General features: G+C 44.9%; 1 protein-coding gene across 9 annotated transcripts in view; it reads right to left on the bottom strand.

Annotated features, from left to right (window-relative positions):
* The window catches only part of CACNA1E (calcium voltage-gated channel subunit alpha1 E), a 503960-nt gene that overhangs the window by 76729 nt on the left and 400909 nt on the right, over positions 1 to 26322 (bottom strand). For 8 of the 9 annotated variants that reach the window (XM_047705044.1, XM_047705043.1, XM_047705049.1 and 5 more), the window contains exons 10-15: positions 8967 to 9082; positions 4596 to 4649; positions 3871 to 3960; positions 2718 to 2927; positions 1862 to 1974; positions 115 to 227 (exon numbers count right to left, since the gene is read on the bottom strand). In XM_047705044.1, coding sequence (XP_047561000.1) covers positions 115 to 227; positions 1862 to 1974; positions 2718 to 2927; positions 3871 to 3960; positions 4596 to 4649; positions 8967 to 9082 — 696 coding nt within the window. The remainder of the gene's footprint in view (positions 1 to 114; positions 228 to 1861; positions 1975 to 2717; positions 2928 to 3870; positions 3961 to 4595; positions 4650 to 8966; positions 9083 to 26322) is intronic. The other variant, XM_047705048.1, reaches the window with a different exon arrangement.

The following is a 26322-nucleotide window of genomic DNA, read 5'->3' as shown; positions in this document are numbered from 1 at the left end:
GGTAAGGGGAACACATGGCAAAGGAGAAAAGGGGATGGAAGGAAATATACTAAGGAAGAGAGTAGCGTCCACTCTCACAGGTGGTTGGGAGGAGTCCAGATTCTGATCACTTACTTGGTTATTTTAAATATTCTTAGAAGCCGGAGAGCTCGCAAGACACTGATTCCAAAAGATGTACCAGGTCTGAAGATTGCCCAGACCACTTCAAAGATACTCCCCACTGTGACCTAAAGAGCCAAACCCAGCCACAGTGAGGAGGAGGAGGAGAAGAGAGGAGCCTTCTGGCATTCAGCAGTCAACACCTGTCACTGCGCTATGGTTAAATTAAAACTCTCCCCTCCCCACCCAGCACAACTCCAACAAAACCACCTATTTGTGAAGGCTGCCGAGGGAAAATGAGACTCTACTGCCTCCCTCCGCACTGCTCTCCATTCCCCTTCCTGACGTCACTCCTTCATGCTGGCGACTGGTTCACTGACTGCTGCTCTGTCCTTGGTGGAAACTACCAGAGCCAGTCACTGCTTCTGCACAAACCTGAGAGCCACAACTCTTCTTACATAACAACACCTTGAACAAACACACAAAAGAGTGGTACTCGAAGCAACAAAACAAATTTAAGTTAATACAGGTCGCATTTCAATGTAAAAACCTCAGAGGAGGTCCACATTCTCTCACTGTCCTAGAATTTATTTCTACCAAGAATGGTTCAGTCACCCATATGTGAAGTATCTTTCAGTCACTCAGGTCCCACACACCCCAGTGTGACAGTACTAGTTGGTGGCATATAGATTCTGATTGCTGTAGGAAGGAGCAATGTCAAATTAACAATTGGGTCTTTATATGTTCACTGAATGTCTACTATGTTCTACACAATGCACTAGGAGAAGTGACAAAAATTAATCCTTGCTGCAATGCTGAAAAGTACGTATATAGGGAATGGTCTTTCACTAGCTGTTGTGCCTGAAAATTGCCCATACCCAGAAGCATATGTTTCAAGTGAAAAATGCAGATTGGCAAGGGCTCAGAATCGTTAGCACCTAACTAAAGAACTGGCAGGAATAGAAATGGGTTTGGCAGAAAGAGAAGTAGTTCAGGAACCCAAAGTTTTGCAACCTTGTTCTGCTGCTAACTGGGTATATGAACTTGCACACGATGTTCTCTCTTCACTCATCTGCAAATGGGATCTGTAACAGAGGCTAGGAGTCCTGAGCGGAGTATGTCAGAGGATCTTGAAGTTGGTTAGATAGGCACACATTTACGTATCAACATCATTTAGGAAGTGAACACTGGATGAAATGGTCTATGTGGGAACCTGCTAAGGGAGGAGTGACTGAGTGTGTGTGAATGTGTGAATGTGTGTGTGTGTGTGTGTGTGTGTGTGTGTGTGTGTGTGTGAATGCTCATGTTTGCATGAGGGTATATCTAGATAATTTTCCCAATTTTAAACTGAACTAAAAGACAGAACAAAACAAGTATATAAGCTTCTCTTTTTTACTGAGCCACCTTCTGGAATCAGTTCCTTTGTTCTCTCTCAGGCTTCCCCCAAGTCAGCAAGTGGTTAAAAGCTTGCTATGGGCAGCTCTGTCGAATTCATTCAGCTCTACACTTAAGTGTACACAATGGTGTGCATGTTACACTTCAACAAAAACATCAGAAATATAAGAGCTTTAAACCAGCAAACAAACAAATCCTGGTATGGGAAGGATTCCCTCATTCCTGCCCTCCCTTTAACTAACTTACTTAGTTCCCTTTTTAAATTCCGATTTCAGTGCTTCATGCTGAGCAGTGGAGTGAGCTGCTTATCTCAAACTGTGGCATATCAACGTGAAGCAGGAGGATAGGTGGGCTCGGGACCACTTACCCCAAAATCAAAGCAGTTGAATGAAGAGTGAAAATAAAGTCGAGGCCCCATGCCATACATCTTCAGGGACATCTCCAAGAGGAACAGTCCCAGAAACAAAAACTCTGCATAGTCTGAAAGCATCAAGAGCAGAAGCATTTGTTTTGTAGATGCCATGGGCTCCCGCGTCCTCCAGCCCAACCTCCTGAACCTTATGGAGGAGCCCTCAACACCAGCAGGACCCAAAGGCAAAGACATTCAATGACCATATCAGGTCAACGGCAGGAAAAACCTGATGATATCTGGATACACTCTGACCTGGGGGGCCCAGGCATACTCCACACATCAGCTTTGCTCTCTCTCAATGGATGGGCTTGTCACTGGCCTTTAAATGGTATATGGCTCTCAGGAGAGAAAGAAAGGGCTTTACCATGGCACTGATGAAAGAACAGGATTTGCCCTACACACACCCACCTGTGAAAGCATCCTGGATCCCCACTTACACCAGTGGCAGCCCTACCCAGAGCTGACCTAGAAGTTCCTGTCTTGGTCTACTAGAAGTAACCACTGGTCTAAGAACTTTCTCCCCAGGACTTAGGTGACCAAAACACTCTACACCATTTAGCCTCCTTACGATATTAAGTGAAGGCCTTAGAGTACCCAAGGCTAACCCCATTTTGTGGTCTTATCAGGAAAGATTCATCCAATTTGATCATGAACAACAAGGGGACCAGTGCTGTGATATCCCCACCCCTTGAGGCCACCAACTCTGCCCTCCCCGCCAAGAGTACTGCCGGGCCCAGCAGGACGCCCGTCCGCTCATGTTCACACCTGAATCCAGCTGCACCACGCAGGCCAGCACTCACTGGCCACTTACAGAGAAGATGCGTGAGCCACTGGGGCTGGTTGTGATGGACGATGGCCACACAGGCGGTGTTGAGAGCCACAAGGCTCAGCACGATCCAGTAGAACACCTGGGATTTAACCATGTGGCGGATAGAGATGCGCAGAAGCCTTTCTTTGTGCCGGAAATAGGAGGCCCCATCCACCTTTGTACTTTTGATGCTGGCTCGGGCGAGAGGGGTGCCTAAGGGGAGAGAAGGAAGGAAGAAGAATGAGGCTGCAGGACAGATTACTCTCCATGGCAAGGAGGCAGTCAAAGGGGGAGGTGGACAGCTTCAGTCCTGGGGGGCTAGGCGACCCCCCACATCACAGGCCCAGGGCATCCGCATGGGGTGAGCTATGTAGCTTCTGTAGCAGAGATCCCTGCTTTTCCTTACTGGCCACTCTCAATTCTAGGAAACTGAAAGGTTCCCTGGGCACACCAGACATGGACCCAGTGTCCTGAATCCTAATAGGGTGCCATTTATGTTTTTAACAGATTGGGCTTCTCTCTGGCCTTTCCTTTTAAATACGCTTCAGGCACTGGAATCATTTTGCTGCATTTGTGATGATTTCTCCCCCTGGCAGTCGAGAGCAGCAACGGGTTCTGCACACCTTGTCTGCTTTTAAGGATGAAGTGAAGGAGGAGGGGGAAATGTGCCATCCCTTTTCCTGGGGAGATTAAATCTGCCACTAGCCAGCCTATCTAAGAGAACCTGGGACTGAAGAGGAACCATTTAAGACCTGCCAGTAGGAATTTGTTGAACTATCACATGGGAGCGGGTGGGTGCCACTGCGGTCAGGCAAATGATCGCAGGTCCTCAAATGGGGGTCACTAGAAGCAACAGGTCCTCAGGATCCTCTGAACAATAACCCAAAGTGGGCTCTCACGATCACCTCCAGGACGGATAGTTATAGACGCAAATGGGAGACATCTGCCGTGCTTGAAGGATCTGGGTGGGACTCTTAGCCTTAACCCTCATGGTCCATTTTTCTCTAGATTCGATTTCCAAGTCCTTCCTTAATTACATCCCTGAATTCTGGCTTCTTTTGATTCTATTCCTCTTTGTGGTGCTTCTCAGAAGACAGGATCTTTCTTCTTATGGGAGCTCAGACAAGTCAAAGAAGACCTAAGTGGTTCCACTCACCCACAGAGGAGATATCCACGCAGTGCTCATCGCTGGAGTCTCGAGTCATGGCCTCCGTCCGGCTCCTTTTGATGGTTGCCCTTCGAAGCACTACACCAGGGAAGGGGGAGGCCAGTGAAAGACCACGAGCACAATCAGATCATTCAGGTCAAAGCTCAGGACTGTGTGTCAGGGGCTCCTTTGACACAGGCAGCTGCCTCGCACCCCCTGGGCCGTGGTTACAGAAGTTGCCAGTGTCTGTAGAAACACGGCTCCCGTGCTCAGCAGCACCTCGAAACACATGGGCTCCAGAACCCTCCCTAGACCTCATCTACATGCGGTAGGTAAACAGGCGCTCCCTATCGATTTGTTCTGGCTCTTCAAAAACAGTGCCACTTCCCGCTCGTGAAAGTAGTCCCAAGAAGTTGCCCAAAAATTTTCACAGAAGATCCCTTTACGTGCCACTGGGTGTGTGATGGTCTTTTCATTGTACGGTATCAATCACATGCCCTAGAACAAAGCAGCTCTAAGATTTCATTTCCATCATTTTAAAAAGCATTTAAATCCATGACTCAACTCCCTGCATTTTAAAGCATGAGAGATTTTTATGACAGGGAGACTTTCATTTCAAATCCCGGGGCACTCTTCTTTTAGTTTTTTTTTTTTTTTTTCCCTCCTCTTTTATCAAGAGATGGCCACGGCCTAAGAGGGCACAAATGCGGGCATGTGCCAGAGCACGACCTTACCTTCTAAGGCTGACGTCCCAGCATTTTTATTTTCTTCGGCAAGCATGACTTCCTCTATATGGAAATAAATGGTTTAGTGAATTATCTGTAAATGTCAAATTATTTTGCAAAGTGAAAAATCCCCCGGGGTGGCTGTGGCTCCAGGGTAGCAGAGAGAGAGAGAGAGAGAGCGCAAAGAGTTCACAGCTCTGTGCAGGCACAGCATCAGAAAGACAGCCAGGGTCACAGAGGGAGCTCCTGAGTGCACATCAGAACAGAAAGGAAGTTCTGTAATGAGGGGGCGCTTGGAGGCTGATTGGTAAAACTCAGCTCTGTGTCTGATAACACTTGTTGTGAGCAAGATCTCTTTTTTTTTTAACTAAATTGGTAGGAGTGAAATCTCCTAAATTGGTAGGAATGAAAAATTTCCATTTCTGTTTTTCCTTCTACCCAGGTTCCGTAACCTTCTTCTAGCAATAGGAGCTTCCTTGGTGTTTCGTGTCTGCAGCACGTACAAGGCTTACCAAGGCATAGCATCCACCACACCGTTCAGGAGGGAGACCATGTTTTGAGCCCGTCTGCTTCTTGGAGGAGGAGCAGAGGAAGATGCCAATGGCCCAGAGAAGCAGGGCTTGTGGGCTTGCTTGCTCTTACCCCAATCCCACAGTCTGCCTTGCTTGAATGGAAGAGGCTTAGGCCCATCATATATTTGTGCCTCTGATAGAACGAACAAATATATTTTGTCCACCTTCTTGGCACAGAGTTCCAAAACCCCTGGAATTCACTGTCGTCTGTGTGCACACAAGATGACTCATTGTGGGGGAGGACTGTGTTACCTGGGGATCTGGACGGGTCCCCAGAAAAACCAACCACATATTTCGCTATAACCTTCAGCCCCATTCCCCCTCCTAACTCCCAGAATGGGTGAGGGGCTTGAGAATGTTTAATTGCCAATGGCCAATGAATTAATCAAGCAAGTCTATGTAATGGAAACTTCCAAAAAACAAAAAACCGACATAATGGGGCTCAGGAAGCTTCCGAGTTAGTGAACATGTCGAGGTGCTGGGAGGATGATATGCCTAAAGCGGGCATGGAGGCTCTCTGCCTCCACCTCTAGGTTTCTCTTCCATTGGGTTGTTCCTGAGTTGAATCCTTTGTAATAAATTGGTGATAGTAAGAATAATTTTCCTGAGTTCTGGAAGTCATTCAAGGAATGATCAAACCTGGAGCCCTCTAAATTTGTAATCAGGCAGGCAAAAATGCAGGCCACCTGGGCACTCCGTGTATGGCTGCTGTGTGAAGCAAGGGCAGGCTCGTGGGATTAAGTCCCTAACCTGTGGGATCTGTGCTAACTTCTGGGGGTATTTGGTGTCAGAACTGAATTGAATTGTTGGGGACACCCATTTGGAGAACCGAAATGCTGGCCAGTGTTGGAATGAGGAGTCTGGTTGTCGGTATTTTGAAAAGAACAACACAGTCCCTTACATTCTCCTCATGACCTCCCCAGGAACAGTCCTGCGTTCCAGGACGTGCCCTCACTGGCGGGATATTCTTTTCCAGGAAGACTTGTTTAGAATAAACCTCACTAGCATCCCTCCAAACTAGCCTTACAAACTAGCCCTTCCGTCCCATGTCTGGCAGGATTCTGAGTCCCCTTTGGGAGTGATGCAGATGAATTTTGATCCCCGCCCCCACCTCAGCCACAGGAGGGGCTGTCAAGGCCTTGAGCAATCACTCCTTGAGATCCCAGCTGTGGGGAAGAAGCTTGCAGCAGGCCCTATTAAACAATGGTTTAATTGAAGCAATTGTTAAAAAGTAAGAGGACAAGCAGAAGAGGGTAAAGTCATTACCATCATTCCACCTGCATATAAAACAGAGAGGATGTAATGTACTTCCCAGGGAGGGGAATATTTTGGGGCTGGGAGGGGACCGCACATTATACCAGGTCATAAATGTTTAGCTTTCTTTTTTAAGTACAGCCTCTGGCAAAACTCTAAGTGAACAGGTTAAGTGCTATTGGTGGGATGCTCCTTTATGCAGACATAGAGGGTTTTAAAGTCAAGCACAGCCCACGCTGTTCGTTCAGAAGGGCATCATTTAAAAATCAGGCACTCGTTAAAATCGCCCTCGTGGCAACGTGAATGACCTCATCCAGGGGGGTCACATCTGCTGTGTACAGTGCCTGGGTGCTGGGGTGGGCAGATCTGAGGACCCCCAAGGCAGACGGAGGCTGTGTGGGGCTGCTGAGTATCTGAGAAGCGCTTTGAGGGCTTTGGGTGTGGAGCTGTCCCCCCCCCCCCCACTGCCTTTTGCCAAGTTCTCTTTCGAACTTGAGACTGTCTTTCCAGGGAAATGTAACCCATATGTCTCTGATTCACTCACACCCCATTTGCAAAGGAAAGGGCCAGGAAGCACAATTTGACGTCGCAGTGCGTCTTTTTTCTTAGAAGGAGAGAGCTGGCTTTGCCAACTGGAAGAAAGTGGAGCCTTGGAATTCTACATGTATGCAAAGAGCAGAGCCACAGAGAACAGCGTCCCGTGCTGTCTGACCACGAGTGGGGTCACGAACAGGGCGGGGGAGGGTCTGTGCCAGATTCTGCTACTAGCCTGCCCACTGGGGCAGTCTGTCAGATGGTTCCTCCACCCAGGAAGCCAAGGATGGTGGGGAACTTCAAGCTGCCTGCCAGACCTGGAGGCAGATCTGCTCTGTAAGGCTGAGTTACCATTCTGGAAGGAAGGCGGAGAGGTTCACCCCCCTCCCCTCCACGAGAGCCTCGGAGAAGAAAGGGCAAATTTGGAAGCACCATCAGTGGGCACGGAGCAGGCCTCCAGAGGCAGCCAAGAAATGCAGATGGTCCTAATTGGGAGGAGGTTTTAATCTGGCTTTGAAATGGCACTTTTCATCACATACACACACTTTCACCCTGGATAGGTGATCAAAGGTTGACTCCAAAACCGAGAGAGAGCTTTTGTGTGTCGGTGGTTAGAACGGGAGGGCCATGGTGTCATTCGAGAGCTGCTGTATGTAGCAGAGTAAGGCTCAGGCAGCTAAGCCTCAAATCATATTCCAAATTTCTCCTGCGAGACCTCACATTTGTGCTATGCTTTCTACCGGGAATAGAGGGGAAAAAAAATGCTGTCGAGTGTATTTTTTTTTTTTTAATTAAAATAAATTACTCTTTGCTCAGGATGAAAATAAAGATATATAACAGCAATGTGATGCAATCTTTAGAATAATAAGGAAAGAAAATGCATCCATTTTGCTGACAGATACAGGGTGATCTATACCTCTCATAAGCAGCGGAGCCACAATCAAAGTGGAATCTGGTGGCTCTGTGGGTTAATGAAATCGTGACCGGTTTGGACGCGTCCTCAAGGCTGGGCAAGAACTATTCCTGATGCTGAGCCTCGGGGTAAGGGACTGGGGACGGCTCGGGGATAGGAACAAGCAGCTGTCGCCGTCCGCTATTACTCACTGCGGTGGCCTCGCGGTCCACACCCCTGCTTCTGACCTTGCCCTCCCACTGTCTACTCTCAATGCAGCAACCCTCCAGATCATCAGTCGGACCATGTCCCCCCCCTTGCCCAAGACCATCCAGTGGTTTTTGCCTCGCTTACAGGAAAACCCCAAACCCTTACAGTGGCCCATTAAGTCTGCCTCCGCCTCCCATGACTGCCCCCACCCTGTCTTCCTGTTCGTCTGCCCTTATTCACGCCTTCTTCTGCTCCTGTGACATTCCTGGCCCACCTCCACACTAGAGCCTTGGCACTGAAATACCCCCTCAGACATTCCCACGACTTATGCCTCAACTCCTTCCAGTCCTTCCCAAAAATGGGTCTCCCTGACCTCCCTATTTAAAATCACAACCTACCACACACCCCATAACCCTACCCTGATCTGAGTTCCAGTGTACTTGTCACCTTCTTACAAGTTACTTATTTATCATTTTATCTCTGCCTTCCGCAGCTAGAGGGGAATGAGTTCTGCAAGAAAAGGCTTCCTGCCGTATCCCAAGTTCCTAAGACAGGCGCTGGCACAAAGTAAGCGCCCACAAAATCCCGTGGAATGAATGGATTGTTGTTGCTGCTGGTGTTATTATTGTTGTTGTTGTTGCTGTTAGCAGTAGTGTAAAATGTTAGCCACCCAACCTCAGCTCTAGGATTGGGCTCTGTTCCCTCTCACTCACCTCACCTTGCTAAAATTCGGGCCTCATGAAGGTGTTTGGTAGAACAGGGATGGTTAGACCCCAGAGGAAGCAAGAGGGACTGGCAGGGAACCCAAACAGCTGGTGAGGCAGCCAGCACCTCTCAGTGCTCTGGCCAGGGTGGCGCGTGTGAATGGAAGCAGTGGGGGCAGGGGCAGGGAGGTCTGTGCAGCCCGCCACACCTCACCTGCTTTGTCTATCCAGGCACGGTACCCATTCAGCTCACGCTCGATCTGCTGTTGCCGCCGCAGTTTCATGAACGCTCTCCGGTTCTCCACTCTCTCTCTCTCTTTGGCAAATTCCCTGTGGACGAGAAGGGGGAGATGCAGAAGTAGTGAAGGTGGGCAGCACCAGGACAAAGAGGACAGGTGAAGCGTGGAGAAGCACGAGGGGGCCAGAGCAGGTGCTCCTCTACCCCTCGTGCCCCCCCTCCTTTGTTCCAGACTGCAACCGTGATCTTAAAATGCCGCACAGAAACCTCGCTCCTTCGGCCTCACGCAGGAAGCTTCTCTAGATTGCTTTCGTCCAGGTCAGCCCTAACACCCTCTGCGTGCTCTATCTGGAAAGGTACTTTCTTAGTCATGGGACACACCAGGGTTCAAAATGCTATGTTCTGTTTCCCCAGCTACAACTCAAACCCTCAGCCCCCCAGGGGGCACCTTGCCTTTGTGCTTTTCATAACAACTGTGATTCATGTATATTGACCAATTATGTGCCAGCCCTGTATGACGTTTTTCAGACCCGTGGACTCATTTAATCCATTACAGGCACCCTAGGAAGTAATAAGCTCTATTAAAATGCCTATTTAACAGATGGGGAAACACCAAGGATGGAGAAGAGAAGTAACTTTCTGGGATCTGGAGTCAAACCACAGCGCTGTGCTTCCTCTGGCAGCCCGTGGCCCTAAGACCAAGAGCACCCATACCTCGAAGGGCTGATTGTGTGTGAAGATGGCTGGTGGAGGTTAAACAGGAAAGGGAAGGACACAGAAAGGGCCCCTGGCTAGAAAAGTGGGAAGGTGGGAGCTGTGGGAAGGAACATAATGGGACAGAGGGCAAGCCAAGGGCAAAGATCAGGGAGAAGACACAGTCCACTGACAAGTGCAGGGGACCAGAGTCTGTGGCACAAGACGGTCACAATGCTAAAGTCCCATGGAGAGGAAAAAAAGGGAAAAGAGACACAAGGGCTCAGTGGCAAAGAGGAAGATGAACACATTCAATATGGGCATCAATAAAGGCACACGGGCTGAGACACCTGTCCAGCAACCCGCTCCACTAAGGCCCTTCTCATCACCAGACATCCCTCCAGGCCACAGTGCCGCTCACCCAAGGAACGCTCTCCAGCCGGGGCCCAGAAGTGCTCCTGCTGCCCAGGGAGCTGCTGAACTTCCTTGGGGTGTCCCCATAATTAAAGAGGCGAAGCCTGAAGAGGAAGAAGCCCAGCACCCACGGTGGGTCCCGTCAGCTACTCCCTTGTCGTGTATTTCTTTGATAGGATTTCAAATCCACTTGCTTATGACTTAAGTGAAGTTGTCTTAATCCACTTGTATATGATAAAGTGGAGGAAAAAAGATGTATTTAGAAGTTTTTTTTTAAATATTTTACTTATTTATTTGAAAGAGAAAGAGTGAGCAAGAGAGTGAGAGAGAGCACAAGTGTTGGGGGCAGAGGGAGAAAGATGACTCCCCTGCTGAGCTGGGAGGTGGACTCAGGGCTCGACCTCGGGACCCTGGATCGTGACCTGAGCCAAAGGCAGATGCTCAACCAACAGAGCCACCCAGATGCCCCCAGAAGTAAACTTGTTTTGATAGAAGAATGAAGTAAGTTGTGTCAGGATATCACCGTCTCATCTGTTCTGGTCCCTCAGAACTCAGCTGCTGAGAGGCCCCACTGGGGGCTTAACAATGAGGGTGTATGAAGGGACAGCGATGGCAAGGGAATATTAAACTGTGACCAGAGTCTGTGAAGACAATCCAAGAGCATCTGGTCTGAGCGAGCCTACACTATACCGATCTAAGACAGCTCCTTGAAGACGTTGGGGCAATCGGCTCCAGCCTTAGTAAAGCAGACTTTTTTTTTTTTTTTTTTTTAGTTTTTTAATTCCAGTAAGTTAACATACAGCATATTAGTTGTAGGTGTACAATATAGTGATTCAACAATTCCATGCATTACTCAGTGCTCATGAAGATATCTGTGCCCTTAATCCCCATCACCTATTTCTCCCATCCCCCCACCTCCTTCCCCTCTGGTAAGCATCTGTTCTCTATAATTAAGAGTCTATTTTGTAGTTTTTTTGGTCTCTTTTTTCCTTTGTTCATTTGTTTTGTTTCTTAAACTCCCATAGGAGTATCTGTCTTTCTCTATTTCACTTAGCATTATACTCTCTAGATCTATTCATGTTGTTGCAAATGGCAAGATTTTATTCTTTTTATGACTGAATAATATTCCATTGTGTATATATATCACATCTTCTTTATCTACGCATCTACAAATGGACATTTGTACTGCTTCTGTAATTTGACTATTGCAAATAATGCTGCAATAAACATAGGGTGAACATACCTTTTCAAATTAGTGTTTCTGTATTCTTTGGGTAAATACCCCATAATGGAATTACTGGTCATTCTATTTTTAATTTTTTTAGGAACCTCCATACTGTTTTCCACAGTGACTATACCAGTTTGCATTTCCACCAGTAGTACATGAGGGTTCCTTTTTCTCCACATCCTCCCCAACACTTGTTTCTTGTGTTTTTGATTTCCGCCATTTTGACAGGGTGAGGTGGTATCTCACTGTGGTTTCCCTGATGATGAATGACGTTGAGTATCCTTTCATGTGTCTAGATGGCCATCTGGATGTCTTCTTCAGAAAAATATCTCTTCATGTCTTCCGCCCACTTTGAATTGGATTATTTATTTTTGGGGGGTAGAGTTCTTTATATATTTTGGATACTAACCCTTTATCAGATACGTTGTTTGCAAATATTTTCTCTGATTCTGTAGGCTTTTAGTTTTATTGTTTCTTTTGCTATGCAGACACTTTTTATTTTGATGTGATCCCAGTATTTTTGCTGTTGTTTCCCTTGCCTCAGAAAATAGATCTAGAAATATGTTATGACTGATGTCAGAGAAATTATCGCCTGTGCTTTCTTGTAGGATTTTTATGGTTTCAGGTCTGAGCATTTAGGTCTTTCATCCATTTTGAGTTTATTTTTGTGTACAGTATAAGAAAGTGGTCCAGTTTCATTCCTTTGCATGTAGCTGTCCAGTTTTCCCAATGTCATTTTTGAAGAGACTGTTTTTCCCATTGCATATTCTTGGCCTCCTTTGTTGAAGATGGACTATATAATCGTGGGTTATTTCTGGGCTTTCTATTGTTTTCACTGATCTTTTGTAACAATACCACACTGTTTTGATTACAGCTTTATAGTATATCTTGAAATCTAGGAATGTGATACCTCCAGTTTTTTTCTTCCTTTTCAAGACTGCTTTGGCTATTTGGGGTCTTTTGTATTTCCATTCAAATTTTAGAATTGTTTGTCCTAGTTCTGTGAAAAATCTGTTGGTATTTTATAAGGATCTCATTAAATCTATAGATTATTTTATATATTTTAACAGTATTTATTCCCAATCCACAAGGATGGAATGTCTTTCCATTTCTTTCTGTTGTCTTCAATTTCTTTCATCAGTGTTGTATCGTTTTCAGAGGCCAGGTTAAGTTGGTTAAGTGTATTCCTAGGTATATTGTTATTTTTGGTGCAATTGTAAATGGAATTGTTTTATTTTCTCTTTCTGCTACTTCATTATTCATGTACAGAAATGCAATGGGTTTATGTATATTGATTTTATATCCTGTAACTTTACTGAATTAGTTTGTCAGCTCTAGTAGTTTTTTGATGGAGTCTTTAGGGTTTTCTAGATATAGTATCATGTCATCTGCAAATAGTGGATGTTTTACTTCTTCCTTACTAATTTGGATGACTTTCATTCTTTGTCTTGTCTGATTGCTGTGGCTAGGAATTCCAGTACATGCTGAATAAAAATGGTGATAGTGGACATCCATAAAGGTGACACTTACAGGCACCGGGGAAAGCCAAACAGCAGCCCCATAAAAAACATCTTTCCCAACAACACTAGCTCCCCTGTTCCCTAACAATATGTTCTAGTGACACAGGACTTTTACTTTTGTACTGGTAGCTGGATAGCAGCTGTCTCTTCCCAGTACCAACTTGTATAAAGGTATACCTCAACTAAATTTGTCTTTTATTCCTTTCATCTTCCCTTACCTGGAACAATAGTATGATTAATCTGTCATTGATTCGGAGTATGTTATTTCTTTACTGTTTTTTTTTTTTTAATTTTTATTTATTTATTTGACAGAGAGAGATCACAAGTAGGCAGAGAGGCAGGCAGAGAGAGAGGAAGGGAAGCAGGCTCCCCGCTGAGCTGAGAGCCCGATGTGGGACTCGATCCCAGGACCCTGAGACCATGACCTAAGCCGAAGGCAGCAGCTTAACCCACTGAGCCACCCAGGCGCCCTCTTTACTGGTTTATTAAGAGAAATTATCCTGTGTACTACTGGTTTGTAAAATTCCTACAGTAAAGCCATGTTAATGTTAAATATGTTATTTAATATTATTTAATTAATGTTATTTAATTAATCTTATTTAACCTTAACTTATATTCATGTTAAGTAAATTGCTGGCAAAGAAGAACTCAGCCTCTGAGCATAATTTGCCTCCCAAAATAAGATAGCCCTCATATCCAGGGAAGAAGAAACAAGCCAGGGACATGCCACATCCCGTGGGCAGGGGAAGAGGAGGAACCTCATTCAGCCTCTCCTGCCAAGATATATGGATTCCTTGGCATGGCACGGACACCTTATCATGGTCAGGCAGAGGGCTTGAGGATAAGGGAGAACTTCTGGGCTCATATTCAGGTTCAGCAGGTTCTACTAACATTGTTGGGGGGAGTAGAGAGGGGAAACAGTCCAAATGAAGAGTACAGGGCCAGTGAGAGTCAGAATAACAGAAACCCTGGGGCACACCCTTTCCTCTCCTTCTTCTCTGGATTATAACAATTGGAAAGAAACAAGGGGCTGGCTTGGTTCACGGCATTACCATCTACCATCTACCATCTAAAAAGTTTTTACCTTTTGTTCTTTATCTTCTATCCCTCTTGTCCAATTAGTGCCAAGTTCTGTTGGTTCTATCCCCAAAACAGCACTTGGACCTCCCCTCCATCTTTGTCCTCACTGCCTTGTCCACGGCCTCATCCTTTTCTGCCTGGATTATTACACTCCCATTGTCTCTCCATCACCGGTCTCTCTTCCTTTCATTTTATCCATCTCACACACACTTTCTAAAACACACACTAGATCTGATCACTTCCAAACCTAAAATAATAACCACAGCGAGTAACATTGGTTGAACACCTTCTAGTTTCCAAGCTCCTTCACACATTTTGCTCATATTTTTTATAATCACTCTAAGAAAAAGGTAGAACAGGTATTTTCATCCTCAATTTAGAACTTAAACAACTTGTTCAAATTTCAGTAAGAAACAGAGCCAGGATTGAACCCAGGCCTGTCTGCTCTAAGAGCCCAGGCTCTTCATGCCCCCCATGTCTGTCTAGCCCAATGGCATATTTATATGCTACTCACTATATTGTTTCATATATATATATCTGCATTGACTTTTCAACTACACTCTGGGGATCCAGAAAGTTTTAAAAAGAAGGTAATATTTTAAGGAAGACCTTGAAAAAAGGAGAATTTAAGCAGGTTGTGAGCAGAAGAACACAATAATCCTTAGCATCTAGAGTGAGCATCATTACCAACAGCATCATTTTCTAGCTCAGAACACTGAACCTAAGGGGAGTTAAGTGGCCCTTTGAGACAGCAAGTGTCCAAGGACACAGAGCCACTAAGAGCAACCAAGACCTTCATGTCTTCTACATTCCATTTTCTTTCTATTCTTCCTTTGCTCCTTCACAGCCTCCTCCATCTTCTGCTAAATGAAATATAAACACCTAGCATGACCCTCACAGTCTTACCTTTCCTCTAAGCCTTTCCTCTAAGCCTTGCCTCCCATCATTCACACCCACCCACCTGCCTGCAGCCAGCGTGGCTGACTCCTGCAGCAGCAGCCTTCTCCCTGTTCTGGAGAATGCAGCACAGCTCTCAAGGGTTGGTCCACCGTTTCTCTGCCGAGAATCCCTTCTTAACTGCCAGAGTCTGTCAGAATCCTTCTCCAAGGCCAGGTTGAAATGTCACTTCATCTGTTCAGCTTTTCCTTCCTCTCCTTCCTCCTTCCACAATCTCCAGCCTCCATCCTTTCTTTTCTCTGTGACTTTACAGCTCATCTCCCAGCCAGGCTTTACTGTGGTGAGTTGTACATGTGACTATGTGAGCCTCTTGTGAAAATATTCCATGTCTTACTCAACTCCGTATCCTCCCAGACTAGACAGACTAGGCCTGGCACATGGTAATATGCCCAATATAGATTTCTTTTTAATTAAAAATATCCAGGCTGACTTGGAGAGTATTCTGATAGCTCTACCCTGGTTCCCAAAGGCTTAAATGAAGGAACACTCCAACTCCATACCGGCCCAAAGGGAGGCAGGTGAACTAGCTGGAGAGCAGAAGTGGTGAGGTAATTCCTGGACACCACCACCACTGTTTCCCTTGGTTTGGCTCCACTGAAATCTCTGCAGAAATCAGTCCATGACGTATGCAGTGTGTCACTTTCCACCTGGCCCCCAGAATTACCACGTTGCTTGATTTCCAGTGGGAGAGAGAGGCCAACAAACCCCAGTCTAGCCTCCCTGTGTATTTGGAAGTTTTCTGGCTCTGGGTCTCTTCAGCTAGCTTCCCTACTCTCCTCTACTGCCACTACAGGCCCCCGTGAACTCTCATGCTTCCACCGGGCCTCTTAGCAGGCAGAGCTCAAGGATCCAGAGCCTAACAAAACCCCCTGGTCTTTTAAAGAAGCCTCTTAGCTTAAAGAAGTAAAGCAAAGAATATGCACCAGTGGGGATAATTCCTGAGCGGCCCCTGCATCAGTGGAGGAAGAAGGGCTGGGTAGGGGGAAGGTTCTGTATTATGTCTATCAAGGAGACTTTTCTGTTTTGTTTTTCCATTGGGGGCCTAGGGCACAAAGTCTGGTACCAGTGTCTTTCATACCTGTCACCCCTCCCTTGTCAACATAATTGTGCCCATGGCTTATCTCCCTGACTAGTCAGTCTATGGGCTCCATGAGACCAAGCAGAGCCCACATTGTACCACATTCCTACAAGGCCCTGTGAAGTTGGATCCAAGGCCTATTATTATGGTAGATTTCACAGGCTATGGAAATAACTTATGAAGAACACCTAATATTCAAATAACATATTTGTGACTTGTTAAATTTTTAAATATTTTTTTAAAATTTATTTGTTTGAGAGAGACAGAGACAAAACACAAGCAGGAGAGGCAGAGGAAGAAGCAGACTCCCCATTGAGCAGGGAGCCCGATGAAGGGCTTGATCCCGGGACCTTGGGATCATGACCTGAGCCAAAGGCAGACGCCTAGTCATCTGAAACACCCAGGCACCTTGGTGACGTTTCTAATCTATGAATTGCTTTCATATAAATGATTTCATTTATATTTGTAAAAACCCTGGGAGATTCAGAAAGGCTCTTGCCCGAGATCAACTCATCGGCAGAAGACAGAGCCAGAATTCAAGGTAATATATTCCAAAGTGAGGTTAAGTGCCATTTCCACAGCTGTCTCACATGCTATCTAGATGTCAACATTTAAAATCAGAAGGGATTTAGTTTCAGCTCAAGGTCAAGGAAAATAAGGACCTAAAAACAGAGTTTTGTGCTTTTTCTAAAAGGACAATCTTTTAAATTGAGAAAAGAGCACAAAAATCCATTGTTCTGTGCTGGGTTAATAAAGACCCAATATAAAATTCATGGCATTAGTCAAGCTAGTTAATATATTGCTTGATTTTGTATCTGTAGTATAGCCACCAATGATTTATATGCATATTACATTCTAGAGAGAACAGGGACGGACAGGATTCAATTCCAATACCTACCAAAAGTAAGTGTCTATTCTAAACTTAGATCTAATATATCTGCCATTCTTGGCAGTATAGATATGCCTGGCCCCGAGGAAAGGCAAACATGTGTCCTGCCACCGATCCCCTCTTCCCTGAAGACCTGTGTACTCCTTTTCACAGAGGATCTGGGATTATTCAGATGATGATGTTTGGCAAAAATAAAGCATACAACTGCTACATTACTTGGTCATTCAGATGACCACCGCCAAACTTTCTGCTGAAAGGTACCTCAAAGAGAGGCCCCCCAAATATCACAATTTATCCAATTCCCTTGAATCGAGCAAGGAAGTTTAAAAGAAGGAACTCTGGCTTACAGTGGAAAGCGTTCATAACCCCTCAGCCCTTTCTGCATCGGCCTGTGGCTTAAGGTATGAGAATGACTAAACAACCCCTTTTCATTTGCTCCATCCAGTGGAAAAATACCCACAGACAGAACAAAACTCAAGTTGGGATGCACATAGACTCCAGAATCCCAAACAGGGGGAACAAAAATAAATCCCAGGTGAGGTAGCAAAAAATACTACCAGGTCTGTTCTCAGAGCTAGGTATCGCGATAACCTCTGTGCTAACAAAGTGGCAGTGACCTCTCTGTCTCAACTTCCCTATCAATCATTCCCTCTGCACATAGCCCACCACAGGAATATATCGGGTTATTCTAGGAGTCTAGACTGGGTTCCTGTAAAAGACTGGAGGATGGTAAAAATCCAAATTGTGTTTCCCTGCAGATACTTCTTACCCAGTTCTGTGATCCATAGATTTTAGCTGTACCTCCCCCCCCCCTTTTTTTTTTGGTCCAGGAGGATAATTTGCAGTTCCCTCCCATGATAGAGCCCTCACATAGATGGAAGGAAAGTGACTTGAAGCTAAGCATGGATGAGCCTCTATTCTAGTTGTCACTTAGGCATGCAAGGTTTGGGTTTCTAAATTTCAGGTATGGGAACTAAGAAGAAAGCTGATCTCCATGTTCTGCTTGGTTAAGAACCATTTTCTTCTTTCAGCCTAGGTGGTGAATATACACTTGTGATTGCTTTTGTTTTGCAGCAGTTCACATGAGAGGCATAATTTGTTAAAAAAAAAAAAATCAACTATTCCTACCCAGCCAATTATAAATTATCCACAATTAGATGAAGTGGAAGAATTATATAGATAATCTCACACAAGGTATAACACCCAAAACAGTGTCATGTGTGACAGTAGGAGGTGGGAAGTGTTCAGGGAGAAGGCAAAGTTCTCTTTCAAGTCATATTTAGGTAAATATTAAAATGGGTTTATAGTTCATGAATTTATAGACCTATAAATGGGTCACTGCCAGATAATCCACAAAGGGCTAATCTGTGTATCACTACATTAAGGTGACCAGTTTTGGTCCATGGGTTAATGTGAGGGTGCTTGGTCATTCACATTGCTGGAACTTACCATGAGGTGACTAAGTCACCAGGACTAACCTGGGAGAGTCAATGAAGCCTTGCTCCTGCCTGAAATTCCTGTCCATGTTATGTCACCTCAGAGTCACCAGGCACCTAGCCAGGTAGCTCTACATTAATCTAGACAGTGAGGATGGCATTCTGGTAGGTCTGCTGTGATAAGAAGCACTCTGTGGAGAACTCTGGCTCCTGTGTGACTCTCTAGCTCCAGACCTTTCCTCCTGCTTCAGTACACACCCTGAGCTTTGTTTACCAATGCAGAAGCCTCTGCAGCTGTCATGGCAACCAAAGAGAAGACAAAGCCAGCCAGGATAGGCTGGCCTGCGTGACTCAAAGATCTGTTTACCCACACTCTTGTGCGCACGCTCGTACGCTTCGTCACACACACACTGGCACACATACACACATGCTCACATGGGCACGTAGAAGCATATGCAGATGGACTTTGCCAAGCACACAAATGGCCACATGGTCATGTTCCTGTTCCTCTCTGGAGCCCATGTTTCCAAAATGCTTCTCTGCTCCCAGAGGAACTTGGCCAGTCTTCCGATAAGATGTTTGCTCCGGGAAAGGGGAATTTGGGTTAGGCATCCTGAAAAAAACCTCTTCAACCCTAAATATTCTAAAATCAAGAGAAATTGGGGGACGTCAGATAGGCAGTTGTGTGTTGGTTGCGATGTCCTCTCGGTCTCATTGGAACATGCGCTGGGGGATGGAGGGTAAAACAGCTTTTTGGTTGTTCCTGTGAGTCCAGGGAAGCTTTTCTCCCATTTTTCAGAGGAGCAAACATGGCCCAGAGAAGGTAAACACCTTCCTGAAGGTCACACAGTTCAGCTGTATTATAGTTATTTATGTCTTATCCCTTGACTTGTTCCAGAAAGGATTTAAGGAGCCTTAGGTTGCTAATAAATAAAGGCCAGAACAGCACCCAATTCTCTAAATGCCATCCAGTGTTGACTCTAATAAGCACGATGGATGGGAGTCCCGGAGGGTGAGGAATGTTTAACTTGGGCACTGTATCTCACCGTGTCACACTTCCCCCGAGATCAGGGGCTTGGGAGGACTCCTCCAATGAGAAGTCGTCCTTTCCTAAGGCAGTAAAGGCAAATAAATGACCTTACACAGAGCACTGTATCCTACTCCTTTTCCTCTACCCCATACCCACAGCAATGGAAGGAAGGCCATGGTCTCACATATCAGAGTATCAGGTAGGGGGCGCTAACAAATCAGCTCTCCCAGCCTCTTCCGCATGCTGGGAAACCAAGGTACAGATAGGTCAGATGGCTTGCTGGTCCAAGGCCAGTAGCATGTGATGGCTGCCCAGAGCAGAACTTGGATCTCCGGATTCCAGAGCCAGTGCATTTTAAATCTGCATGACATTTTAGTCATGAGAAGTCAAAGAAGCACGTTCTTACAGGATCTTGTGGGAATGCATGGTTCTTTTTATTTTTTTCTTGTTCTTCTTGACATTGAGATTTCATTTATTTGTTTGAGTAGATGCAGGGGAAGGCCTGGCAATTAACACAAAGGGGATAATGAAGGAGCTGGAATATGTTTCTGTTGAGTTTTTGGCCTTTTAACCTTGAAGTTGGTGTAATCCAGACTGTTAGAGCATAATAATTAAAAGCTCTGAAACAAAAATTGAAACCAAAACCAAACTGGATTTGAATCCTGTCTACATCCTGGTATGACCTGGGACAAGTGAACATCTGAGTCTCAGTTTCCTCCTTTGTGAAAAAGGAATAAACACCGTACCTCTCTCAAAGCATTGTGAGGATTAAAGCAAATATCAGAATAGAAAATGCCAAGTATAGTATCTAGGAGAGTAGGTGTTCTAAATGCCCATTTTAAGTATCACTGACACTCCTGAGAATGTATCATAATACAATTAATCTATTACCAAGGCCTTTATCCATTCATCTATCCATCTCTACATATTCTGCCTCCAAAATATAATTAATTGAGTGCCTGCTGTGTGGTTGGCATTATTTTAGAATATGGGAATACAACAGCAACCATAAAAGAGAAATCCTGGTCTTCATGTAATTTACATTCTAGTAGAGGAGACAGACAAGAAAACAAGATGGAAAAGAGCAACAGAAATATGTTACATACGTGTAAGGGCTAAGGCAAAACTAAGGCATAGAAGAAGAGCAGTAAGTATGGAGAGGAGGTCTGGGATTTGGGGTAGAGTGGCCAGGGAAGGCCTGGCATAAGAAATCACTTGAGAGGTGTGAGGCAAGGAGCCATCCAGGTATCTAAAGGGAGAACATTCCAGGAGAGGCAACAGCCAGGGAAAAGCTCTGGGGCAGGAACTTTCCAGAGGAGCCTTCCAAGAATAAAAAGGGGCCAATATGGCTTTGGAGTGGACTGAATATGCAGAGAACAAATGAGATGAGGTCACAGTGGATCACGGGCTGTGTGGAGGTGGAGAGTTAGACCATGTAGGGCTTCAGAGGCCCTCTAACAATTTGACTTTTACTTGGTGTGATCTGGAAGCCACTGGAGGGATTGGAGCAGAGGAGTCAATGACCTAAGTTTTCACAGAAAGTCTCTGGTCACCCTGTTGACAACTGGCAGATGAGGGCTAAGGGTTGGAGCAGGGAAACCCTAGAGTTTATACACAGATCATGGTTGTCTTGGCCAGAGTGGTAGGTGTGCAGATCCTGAGAAATACCAGGGCTCTGGATACGATGTGAAGGTGGGGCTAAGAAGACGGGATAACATTTATGGAGTATAAGAGAAATCTGGGTTAAAGATGACCCCCCCCCCCCCCCAGAAGTTTTTTAGCTTAAGCAACAAGAAGGATGGAGTTAAATGAACTGAGATGGAAAAGACATTGTGAAGAGTAGCGGTTTGGGGGGAGAGTAGAGTGGGGATCTCAAATTCAGCTACGTACATAAGTCAGCTGGATATCCAGACACATTCACATTAAAAATCATTCAGCCCAACAGCACTAATTCTGTTCTCCATTGGTATATGCCAGCCGCTTCAAGGAGTATCCTAGACAGTCTTTCTGCCACTCCTTCCTCTTCTCTTCTGCTGTCATATGCTAGGAAGATGGTGACTGATTTTTCAGCAAAATACAATCCAGAAATTATTGTTGCTATCGCTGCAAATAAGATTCAAAATAAAACCAAAGCCCACAAATATTCCTGAATGATGCATTATTCCATTCCAACTGCTTCACAGCTCCTCCCATTAGCAGGGATGATCCAGGAATAGAGTGTACTATGGACAGAGAAAAGTGACATGTTCTCACGTGCTTGTCCTTAACAAGCTTTTAAGATGGGAACTAGGAAACCATACTTCTCTTCCTCTTCGACAGATCAGAATATCAAAGGCCTAAAGGATCAATGTGACATATGGACAGACACAGAGTTACAAAGTGGAATTCAGATCTCCCAACTCTGTACATCTAACTGCCTCCCGGTCCACACCAGCCCACTGTTGCACAGACACTACGAAGGCATGAACTCTAGGGCACACACGAAGCCTTCAGTGTCTCCCTGCCCATCATGGGATGTGTTTCAGTTACAATACTTCAGTGGGCTCGAAGCCCTGTGGTGAGGAAGAATGAGCCACGGGAAGGAAGGGATTTCATATTCCTTCTCGCTCATTTCCATTTCCCCCTCCACCGCCCCCCCCACAGCACTCCACTGCAGGAAAGAGGCTTCTTGACAGAACAAATGGCTGTGTTCTTTTAAGAGACACTCAGATCCTCTGAGAAGCTGGAGCAATCGATGCTGCCCTCCCCACCCCAAAAGGGTCTGGAGGTTCTGAGGAACGGATGAGGCTGCGTTCAAGGGAGTGACTGAGAGTTTATTACAAAGTTGAGTCATTATACACTTAATACTGTGTGGGCTTTTCTTTTTTCCTTTGTAAAAAGCTTTGAATTTCCCAGAGTCCATTGTTCAACAGCCCCAGATAATTTAAACACTAAAGATTCCTCTCAGGGAGGTAAAATCCTTCTGGTTCAGCATCAGAAGATTCTTCCCTGTTAATACAAGCCCTTTCTTCTGCTTTGGAATGGACAAGTGGAACCAAAGAGAAGGCCCAGGGTTGACGGAACAGGGGTGGTGGATAGTGAGAAGCGGAGCAGAAATCTGAAGGAAAAAAAATGGGCTGGAGACGTCAGAAAGGATGAACACCCAACCTGGCATCAACATAGATGGGATTGGATGGGATGCTGCTGAGTGATGAAATAAGTCAAACAGAGAAAGACAATTATATGGTTTCACATATTTGTGGATTATAAGGAATAGCATGGAGGCCATTGGGAGAAGGAAGGGGAAAATGGAGGAGGAGGGAATCAGAGGGTAGACAAACCGTGAGAGATTATGGACCCGGGGAATCAAACTGAGGGTTTTAGAGGGAAGGAGGTGGGGGATGGGTGAGCCTGGTGATGGGTATTAAGGGGGGGCACGGATTGCATGGAGCATTGGGTGTCATATGCAAACAATGAATCAGGGAACACTACATCAAAAACTAACGATGTACTTAACGATGACTAACATAACATAAAAAAAAATTTTTTTAATAAACTCTATTATAAAATGGAAAAAAAAAAAAAAAGGCTGGAGAGAATAAGACGGGGAGTCCCGAGGGAGGTGAACTAAGTTTGCAGACTTGATGTTGGCTAACGCACCAAACGTGAGCTTACCACACAGAAAGGCTGACCAGATATTCTACTCACTATCCTGGTAAACGTCTCCATGACGGGTTAGGCAGGAGTTTTCTCTCACATGTATTCATTTGTATCTTCAGGGTACATTAAAGAGGACCTCAAACTCAGCTCCATTTTTCAGACAGAAAAACTGAGGCTCAGTGCAGGTAAACTTGCTCAGACTGCTTACTTACACATCTGTATTAGAAACAGCCATACCGCAAACATTTCTGTTCCTTATAAACTGCCCACTTACTTGTTGGTGGCCCGATTACATGGTCAACTCTGTGAGGGCAGGGGCTGTGTCAGCTCGCTCTCATTCAGTATCACACTCATAGTCCCAGCACCGACTGGCTGCTCAGGAAACGTTTGCTAAGAGAATGAACGGCACCCCACCCCCACAGGCAACCACTGGGCAAAGGGCAGTTTTGGATTTTGGAATAAGAGGAGCGGGTCTAGTGGCACAGATCCTGGGCCTCAGTCCATAAGATGCATCATCCCACAATGTGTGGAGTCAATGGTAGGGGGCGGGGGAAGAGGGTGGCGGCACAGGGCGGTGCATGAGGATCTGTGATTCCGTGACTCCCAATTATTTTTCCAGGAGAGAGTTACCAATCTCCTTTGCTTCTCCTCCAAACATGAGGGTGTCTCAGGACCCAGACCTGGGTCTCCTTGAGTGTTCTTCCTCTAGGTGATCTCAGAACCCCATGGAGTCAACACCGTTCTATGCTGAAGACCACATTTATCTCTCTAGCCCCAACTCACCAGTGAACTCCAAAGCCATCAGTGCAACCATCTACTTGGTATCAACAATGTGGACGTGAACCTGGCCTCTCAAACTTAAGATGGCCAAAGCAGAACTTTTAATTTCTCCCCCAAACTGCTCCTCCTCTAGTCTCTCCCATCTCAGTAAACAAATAATACCACTCAGTCATTTTCCATTCTTCTTATCCATTCTCTTTTCCTCACCACAAGCCAAATCCAATCTATAAGCAATTCCTAGCCATTCTGTCTATGAACTTCTCTCGAACTCATTGCTACCACCTAAGCCCAGGCTACTCCGGTCTCTTGCCTGGATGCTTCCTACCCTCAGCAGCCCACAGTAATCTCACTAAGTGACTTCTTATTTCCACCCTTCTCCTGATCACATCCATTTCCCTCATGGAAGGAAAACTGGGGGGGGCGGGTGACTTCTGAAATACAAAAAAGTCCTGTTAACCCCTGCTTATGACTCTCCCCCTGGCATCTCAGGACTAAAATTCAAACTCTTTACTATAGTCTACATAACTCTACATGGGTCGGATCTTTGTCTCTCTCAGGGGTCTTTCCAGATCACAGAACCAAAGTTAACAAGCTCACTAGTTGTCATGCTCTACTGAATCAGGTTGTTTTACTTCATTAATAACCTTTGTCAGGAAAAGATGATTTTTTTTACACCTGTTTAGTTTTTTGTCTTTCCTAAAGAATATAATAATCTTCTTCTACAATGTTCAACATTGTGTCCTCAGTGCCCAGATACTTAGAAGGAATTCAACAAATACTTGTTGAATGAAAGAATAAAGGTAACAGAGCATTCAAAATTATGCATTCTTTTCTCTGGAGATAAGTTACCTTCACGACTCATGACCACCACAGATCCCATCTACTTGTTGTAGGATCAATCCCTCTACCTCCAAGAATTCGTTCTCAACCAAGCCACTCTGAAAACAAGCTATCCACCCTATCTTGACGCTTCTGTGCCAAAGCTACAAAGTGTCCTCACTTCAAGGAATTCTTTAGTACATTTGGCTTAAATTTTTTCTGCCACTGACAGCTTATCCCTTGCAGACTCCCTTCCGTTGATGGCTATTATCTTTCACTTAGAGGTCTTTTTTAAATTGAAGATACTTAATAAATCACCAACTTCTTTAGCTTATCTTGCAGTTAACCTAAGTTCTTTGATAAAATGCAATTCATTATTACCCCGTTGAAAATTTCGAAGCCTATTAGGGACAAAAGCAGGTGCTATACAAGCAAAGACGTTCTCCTTTGGAAAGGCTAGCATGCGGTAGACATTACTGCTTAAGACTACTGGAGGCTATGCACTTTCCAATGAGGACTCTGTAATTATAAATACACAACTAAAGTAACAAGATGTCCTAAAAGATAATTAAACACGTAGTATAGTAAAAACAAAAAAACAAAAAACAAAAAACAAAACAAAACAAAACAAAACACAACAACAAAACCACTGTATTGGACTCAGTATACCTAGCTTTGAATCACAGACCACAGCCAAGTCATTTAACCTCTCGGAGGCGGGATTTCCTCATACACGGCATTGATAAAAATAGAGTGGGCTCACAAGAGTACCTAGCATGGTCTATCTTAGATATATGTGGGTTGAAGCTGAAGCCCAAAGTAGCTGGTACTCGGAAAATCCAAAACTCTGTCGTGTATAACTGTTGTCATTTCATCACCTTGGAAGAGTAACTCAAAACAGACATTTGGGTCAAGGCTAATATAAGTAAGTCAGCATCAGAAAGGAAGGAATACCAAGAAGAAAGTGCATCTTTTCCCCCACCCTGTCTTAGGTATGCCCCTGAACTCTGCTAAGGATATTTGTGCCCTACCCTGCTTTGTGCAGTTGAGGGGATGAAATCATACAAAGGCATTAAATTCACATTCTCATCAGGGAAGGAAATAGGAAATGTATATTGCCCTTTTATTATCAGACAGTAATTAAGAGAAATGGATTCTCATGAAAAGTGCCAGTTTTCAATAGCATAAATAGCCAGCCATATCCTTTTGAAAGGAAATATGCTCTGCTAATAAACACTGATCATTTTTTAGCTATCCTATATCTAAATATTACAATTCTAAGTGAAATATGAATTCTAAGCGAAAATATGACTTCTTCCCAAATCTTCAATTCTTACCTGAAAATACATCTTATTTGAAAACATTATCCTTCCACACATATGGCTCCACAGTCATGAAAAATTACATGCATACATGTGGGTACACACCTATACACACATTTATTGCCAGAGCCCACTTACAGGAAGGTGAAGACCTGAAAAGATCTACCATGCCAACGTTTTTTCCGGAGGTTTACCTACTCCTTTGTAGATATGCCCCCTACCTGGGAAGCTAGTAAGTATAGGCTTTACTTCAAAGGGGGGAGTGGGGTGACTCGATAGGATTAGCTCAATAATTCTTACATGTGAAATACTGTAATCACTAGGTTCCTATCACTGTATTTCTCCCTAATGCTATTCAGAAAAATTACTGCACTTTATAAAGAATCTGAAAAGTCAAAAAAATAGCTTCTGCTTCTGGCAGAATGATCCACTAGTGTTCAGAAATAC

This window comes from Lutra lutra, chromosome 15 (genome assembly GCF_902655055.1).
Source record: "Lutra lutra chromosome 15, mLutLut1.2, whole genome shotgun sequence".
Lineage (NCBI taxonomy): Eukaryota > Metazoa > Chordata > Mammalia > Carnivora > Mustelidae > Lutra > Lutra lutra.
Note: the sequence above shows the minus strand (reverse complement) of the source record. Positions and strands in the feature narration are given on the sequence as shown.